General features: G+C 43.5%; 1 protein-coding gene across 1 annotated transcript; it reads right to left on the bottom strand.

Annotated features, from left to right (window-relative positions):
• Positions 1-2,230: 2,230 nt before the first annotated feature.
• LOC109476149 (tripartite motif-containing protein 2-like) lies at positions 2,231-7,223 on the bottom strand. The gene is made up of 3 exons (XM_019777045.1): positions 6,597-7,223; positions 6,121-6,154; positions 2,231-3,982 (listed from the first exon to the last, which is right to left on the bottom strand). Exons 1-3 carry the CDS (start codon positions 7,010-7,012, stop codon positions 2,231-2,233), a joined length of 2,202 nt encoding a protein of 733 aa, XP_019632604.1. The 5' UTR covers positions 7,013-7,223.
• Between the last annotated feature and the right edge of the window lie 486 nt (positions 7,224-7,709).

Genomic DNA, 7,709 nt, shown 5'->3' on the forward strand with positions numbered 1-7,709 from the left:
CGTGTGTTCTTATGATCCGTGCCTTAGGCCACAGCAAGTAATTTTTATGGATGACATCAGCGCGCGCATTAATTTTCGCCTGATTTTGGAAAAAAAAAAAACAAGAAATTTTGTTGCCCTCTGACAGTGGTCAACATGCCGAAAATGGGCAAAGATACCTGTTGCCATGCCGGAACGTGGATGGCAGATAACTATGAAGAAAGGAAACAAGAAAAGGCTCTGATGTAATGTTTTGTTTTTCACTTTGTTGCAGTGATATGTGATGTTGGCTGTGTATATGTGATGTTTCCACTGAATCAAAACCATTTGTACAATGTTTGAGCCAAAGGTGGGAACCTTGTTTTTTTCGGCCCGCCTTGTTTTTTTTCGCCCGCTCGCATTAGATTTCAAGTCTGCGGAGGATGTCATCCATAAAATTTACTTGCTGTGGCCTTAATACACATTAGTATATATACACCACAAGACTTTGGCATCGGTCTTTCATAAATTTCCTTGAAGAAACGTACGTTAATGTTTTAAGAAGACCTGACAAAGGACCAGACATAACAACGAACAGTTGAGTTCGTCCAAGTATTGCCGTACGTTTTCCGTTACCCCCGACAAAGTGTTCGTGTGTACATCTTAGGCCATGTTGATTTCATTATATGGATGACATCCTCCGGGAGCCCCAAAACTGATGCGCGCGTGCGAATAAAAAAAAAAGTTTTGCAAAAAAAAAAAGTTATTTTCATTATGAAATCTACGTGGTCATGAGGGTTGAGCAAATGGCACAGAATATGGTTTGGCGAATAATCTAGTCTTCAAGTTAATTTCTTTACAATTTCGTCTTTTTTCGTTTGATTTTGGCATTCTACGACATTGGTATAGTCTTTATGAATTTTTTTTGTAACTTATGGTATATTTTTGCTCATATTGCAACTGTTTTGTTCGATTTACAGTATGGTTGAAAACTTTTTTTTTTGGAAACGGCCGAAAATTCATGCGCGCGCGGATGTCATCCATATAATCAAATCAACATGGCCTTACAAAGGTGACCCTTGGCTTGCTTATTGTTAGACAGCCATCCGATACTTGTGAAACGCAGGTTTGTTTATGGTTGTAGAATGATACTGTGATTGACAGTTGTCTTTTATTTGTAGTTGATAAGTGATATTCTGTATCTAGATTACATAAAACAAAAGGTACAATGCAATTGAAACTAGAAAGGCAAATGCATAATGTTAACCTTCGCATATGGTAGGCTCTGTTGATTTTTACTCAAATACATTTATATATATGGTCAGAAAGGAAATCCCTCCTACCGATAAAATTGCAACATCATGTAACACAACACCGATTACCATGGTGACAGACGTCAACAAATCAGGTCATTTCCCAGGGTCAGAGGTCAGTGTTTGGAATGGAAGAAGAAGAGGAAATGTAGCAAAAACAATATGTTTTCCTTCGGTAAACATAACGATGGAACGTTATGCGATTCAAACGAATCTTTATGTTCCTTTTTTTTTCAAATCATTATTTCATATTTTCCAAGCAGATCTTTGGGTGGCTACAAGACAGACGTTCTAGAACGGCACTTCTCTATTGTTGAATAAGAGTAACAATCGAGAATCCTTTCCAGAACCAAGCTTTGATCTAGCATAGAACTGGCTGTTTTATTGAATGTTTGTGCGGCGACACCAGACACTGACATCAGACGCGGTTTGTACATCGTATCTTGTTCAATTCATGTGCAGCCACAAAATTACCTGACGTTATATCTTTGCGTGAAGTATTGTGAACTTGTGAAGTATTTACCGTAGTTTTGCACTTCACTTATCAATGACATGTTTTTGTATTTGAATATATGTATGAATGAACATTTTATATATGTCTTATTCCTCGCCCCCAAACAGTTAATTGTTAACACACAATTCAAGTACAAGCCAGCTGGACTTTGACTGGAAAAATATTTTGTCTGCCTGGCGACTACTATAAGAATTGCAGTGTAGATTGCCTATTAAAATAAGCTTTGTGTACGTACCGTACATGACGTAGCCAATAAATAGGAAATACTGGAGCAAAATAAGTTAATGAACGTTAGATGTCCAAGTAATGAGATACACAATAAAAAAGTTACTCCAGCAACTGGATAGATGTTGAGATTTTGAAAACTGTCATTTGGTTTTATAACACATGTACGTTACATACAGTGCCAGTGCTAAGAAAAATTTTCTTGACTAACTTTTTCTTCTCATATGTATCGATATTTTTTGACACAGTGGTTGTAGGTGTCCGCTACAAAGATGTGCCCGTCCTCCGTGGCGACCACGCCGTGAGGAATGTTCAGCCGGTGTTCTGCGCTACTCACCACCGACAACACCTTCCCGTCGTCCCGGAACACCTGGACCCGCTGGTTGTCCGTGTCCACCACGATGATGTGACCGTCCCTGTCCACGGCCACTCCGGCCGGGCAGGAGAACTGCCCCAGCTTCGGTCCGTACGAACCGAACTTGCGCTTGAAGTTCCCGAACATGTCGAAGACCTGAATGCGGTGGTTGGACATCTCGGCCACGACGATGTCGTCGTTCTGGTCGGTGGCGACGAAGTACGGCTGTTCGAACTGTCCTTCCCCGGTCCCCCTCTCCCCGACCGTCCGGACGAGCGTCCCGTCAGGTGCCAGCACGAAGACGCGGTGAGCCTTGGCGTCGGCTACGACTATCCAGCCGTCCTGTCGCACGGCTACCCCGTACGGCTGCCTGAAATGTTCGCAACGAAACCGCTGGAGAAGCTTCCCCTCTGCGGAGAATATCATCACAGTGTTCTCCTCCCACTCCACTACCACGATGTCGCCAAGAGGACTGACGCTCACGCCTGTAGCATGAGAGGACAACGCCGGAAAGGCATGGAGACACCTCCCGTAAGGGTCGAAAATCTGAATCCTCGCGTTAGTCGAATCCGCCACCACGACTTGACCTAATTTGTCTATGGCGATCCCGATTGGCTCTCTAAAACGACCTTTCCTCGTTCCTCTCTTCCCAAACTGCAGGACGGGGTTGTTGCTCTTGACGTTGATGACGTAAGGGCTACCATTCACAGGGTACCCGTCAATACTGGCCACCACGCAATGCTCGCCGGCTACCCGCGGTCTCCACTCCACAGACCACGTACCGTCAAGCCTGGGTTCAACGTTCGCCTCTTGTATACCACCCGTGGGTTCCTTTATCTCAATTTCTACATTCCCGCTGTCTGTGTGACATTTCTGACCGTGTTCGTCTCGTGGTTGCACTTGGATCGTTGTGAAAAATCCCTCCGTCGCGTCTTCTATAGAGAGTGTTGAGTGTGGGGGAGAACAGGGAGAGGATTGGATATAACCAGCGTCGATATCCTGTAACGTTTGCAGACATGTTTCGTCAGCCCTGTACACGATTAGCGTGTTCGTTTTTGAATTAACGTCGATCTTTCGCGATAGAATTTGGTCTAGGTTTTCCTGTATTTGTTTCTGTACATGCACGAGTTCAGCGTTACTATGGTGGGCCAAGGTTTGACCGCAAAACTTCGCCTCGGACTCTAAATCGGTTAAAAAGTCGTCCAATTCACGGGATTGCTGAGTCAAGGTCGCCATTTTGTCGGCGCTGACTCGTTGAACCTCTTTCAGGAGGTCGATCTTCTTCACTTCCAAAAGTGCGGTTAATTTGTCAAAGAAATCTTTGATGCCCTCCTCGGCCCTTTCTTTCTCTAGTCCAAGAGTCTCTTGTTGCGATTTGACCTTGTCAGTGGCTCTTATAATATCCGACCTCAAGTCCCAAACTCTGGTGAGGAGCTCCCGAAGGCTGGTTCGGTGCCTTTCGGCAATTTTCGCCAACTCACACAGGTCATGGTCGGGTCCGGGGTGACTGTCCGACTGCGTGCAGCGCAGACATAAGAGGGTCTCACATGTATTACAGTAGGACGTCACGACTTGGTCCTTATGTACGGGACACAGCGTGGCGTCCTGAAAATTAACCTCCTTTTGGCACAACTCTTCATGATCAACCGCAGAGACGTCGTGAGATTTTGTCACGGGCATGTCTGACTGTTCCTCAGTACGACAACCTTCCCAAAGAAACAAAGAACAGTCTCTGTATCTAAAAAACCGATTAAAAAAAAAAAACATACACGGCTGAAAGTTCTGAGTGTCAACCTCCTACCGTACGGGGAAACTCGAGCGGTTCCTTCACGTAGAAGTTGTTGGGCAGACCCTCGACACCGCCCGACGGAAGAGCGAGGACAGCACGGCACGTCGGTCACCCGAGGCCGCCACTAGCCCGCTGAAGTTTCCTCACAACAACTCCAGACAGATATCTAGAACGCATGCAGACACGGATCTGGAAGAATCCTATAGGCTCCTAGTAACGTACAGGTTACGTACAAGACACAACGTCAGCGTACACGCCAGGAAGTAATCGTCGAGCTCTCGTTACCTTCTATTTGTTTCACATCCGCCATGTCTCTATTTGAACCGTTTATAATTACATGTACAACAGTGAGGCGTGTCAATGCAACGCCTTTCTACTATGAGTAATACCTGATCTAGTACTTGTACGTGCAAATTTTTAAGCCTTAAGGCCCTGTGGCGATCCTCTTAAGTTAAGGGGTGAATTCTAGTTGTGGGTGTGTGGATGGGCATGGTTTATAGAAATTTGCTCAAAGAGCATAACAAATATTATATCCAAACAAAGATGTTCGACCAAACATTCATCTTTGGGGAAAAGTCCAGGCAAACGTTTGTTTTTGTTTTACTACTTACCTTTAAGATTATTGTTAGTAATTAATTGTATTTGTTATTAGTTGTATTTTAGATTTATGTATGTTTTTATCGGGACAGGGGGCATTGAAAAGGCATCTGCCTGTTCCCACTGTCCAGTCCTTGTGACAAAGTTGTGATAAATAAATAAATAAAACGGCGACGGCCAAAAATTGCCCTGTTGATCGCCCCCCACCCCCTTGCAGCGTTGTGAGTCACAGGTCAGGTATTAAAGGCGGCTTTGATTCAACCGTCAACTATGCGGAAGAACAATGGAACAGATCAGATGTACAAAATGAAGGTGTGTAACGGGTGTCATTTGAGTTCATGATGTCATTGTTCGGACGAAAAACATGCATTGAAACATCAAGTGTTTTGTGTGTGTGTGTGTGTGTGTGTGTGTGTGTGTGTGTGTGTGTGTGTGTGTGTGTGTAGTGTGTGTGTGTGTGTGTGTGTGTGTGTGTGTGTGTGTGTTTGTGTGTGTGTGTGTGTGTGTGTGTGTTCACTTTGAAACGTTCGAAGAAAACTATATGTGCTGCCGTACTCAATCAGTGGAATCAGCGTAAGAGTACACATCACATATGATATTAAGGCATAAGACAAAATATCCATAAGTAGTATATACATCTCGCAAATAAAGCTTTCACTAGCATGTGTTTAAAAAAAGCTAGACAAATATTTGTAAAAGATAATGTGAGATCAATTGATAACATTTATACAGTATGACTTGTTTTGAATATCTAAATGGCATTTAAGAAACTAGAGGTGCGTCACTTTACTAGGAACAAAATGTATGTACATGTGCAAGATAAAACTGACATGGTAAGTACATCAATCATACAGGCTGAATGGACTGTACTGGCTAGCAGAATAAAATCTTACTTAAATAGTACGAGGTCTTAGAAATATAAAGAGTTAAAAGAGAAATTATTCACACAACGTCTACCTTTCCGCCTTTTCTGTGATTAAAGTTAAATATACATACCGTCCTGTACTACCATATGGTTACTAGTAGGTCATTCTGAATCGATAATACGGTGTAAGGGTCTCCGTTAGATATACGTGCATTTTGAAAGACAAAAGTATATGTATACAGTATATGCTAGACTTTGCGAGGCCTTTCTTCGACATTTCTTTGGGGATCGAAGTGAAAATACGTATTGGCCACTGAGTACCTCACGATAGTCAAGAGTCAAATGCGTCATTATCTGTCTTTCACTTTCATTTTCACATTGTTTATCGTGTATAATATATCAACTCGTAGTTCTCGGAATCTTTTGAAGTATTTAAAACTGCGCGATTTCTCGACAAAGGCAAATAATAAACCTAAAACGGTTACTTGTAACAAGGTTTCATACACCTTCTTCTTGACAGGGTTCTTGTCTACTGAAGCTTCAGTCGTCCTTCAGTTTAGTTAGTGTCCTTCTTTGGTGAAAGTTTCCTCTGTCTTCAGAGCACCAAGACGCGATGTGTTGTGTATATTTTTGTACTGCTCTATATCTAATGTCAGTTGGCGGAGTCGCTTGTGTCTGACCCGTCGCTGCTTGTGGTGACGTCTGTCACTTTTTGGTCGAGGACAGCGTCACTGTCGCGACACTCATTCGTCAGGCATAAACAGGTCAGCGTCGCCACTTCGTCAGGGGTGCCTGTAGCTTTGTACTTACTAGGATCACAGAACTCCTCTAACGTGAAGAACCTCATCCCCTGGTAGATCTGAGTAGCCCGATCTCGGCAGGTTTTGCAGAGGAAGGACGAACAGTCCTGGCACCAAGATGTCGCCATGACCTTGGACGGACAGAACTGGCAGACCGGGTGAGAGTCCCCGCCTCTGAACAGCTCGTTTAGCTGCACGAGGCTGCTGATGTGACTGTTGTTGAGAAAGCCGTCCACCCCAGCTCGCGGTACGGCCGTTATTCTGTGACAGGTTGGACAGCAGAAGGCACCAGTTTCCCCACCGACATATCGCTCCAGGCAGTCCCGGCAAAACGTGTGAAGGCACGGCAGCTCTTTGGGGTTATCAAACCGGTCCCTGCAAATCGCGCAGTTCAAAATGTGCTCTTCATCATGGAAGACTTCGGCTTGAGCGATCGCCATTTTTGATGTTGACGTAAAACAGCGCACTAATTGGTCAGTATTAACTGGATTAGCTACCGGTGATTCTGTCACTACTTCGGGTACAACAAAGACCGTTACATAACGAGTAATGGATTGTGACACACAAGTTTTCTTCTTGAGAGTCACCACGGGCATGTTTTTCTACGCTGTGATTGGACAACGGCATGATATATTAACTGTGTCATGGAAACCATGTTATGGTTGGGATCAACCACCTGTGCCATAGGTTCAAAGTCTACATACTCGGGTTTGGAGGGTAAATTAGTCTGTTGACTTTGGTCTGTCAATAAGTCTGTGTATGTTGACTTTGTGTCTGTCTGTGGGTACAATGTGAAATAGGAGTACTTGAAAACTGCACACTTGAGGTATTGTTTATTAGAATATGTTTTTCAAATACACAGCATTAATTGCATGTCATTATGCGGAGAAATATAAAGTAAAGTTACAACTATCATATATCCATCCGGATAGTGTGTTCTTTGCTCCAATTGCGCTGTAACGAGAAAATAAGCACCTTTTCTGGCCGATATCCAACTAGAGCTACACGACCCCATACCTTATCCAGATAACCTTTACGACTGATGAATTATAAATGTATGCAAATGACGTCCTCATCTGCATGAATTAGCGCGCGCATTGATTTTCGCCTGATTTTGGATAAAAAAATAAATTTTGTTGCCTTCTGACAGTGGTCAACGTGCCAAAATTATGGGCAAACATGTCTGTTGCCATGCCGAAACGTGGAAGCCAGGTAAATGGTGATGAAAAGAGGAGATAAGAAAAGGCTCTGATTTGATGTTTTGTCTTTGATGTAGTGATGTATTTCATTCCT

This window comes from Branchiostoma belcheri, unplaced genomic scaffold (genome assembly GCF_001625305.1).
Source record: "Branchiostoma belcheri isolate BF01 breed outbred unplaced genomic scaffold, Haploidv18h27 scaffold36, whole genome shotgun sequence".
Classification (NCBI taxonomy): Eukaryota; Metazoa; Chordata; class Leptocardii; order Amphioxiformes; family Branchiostomatidae; genus Branchiostoma; species Branchiostoma belcheri.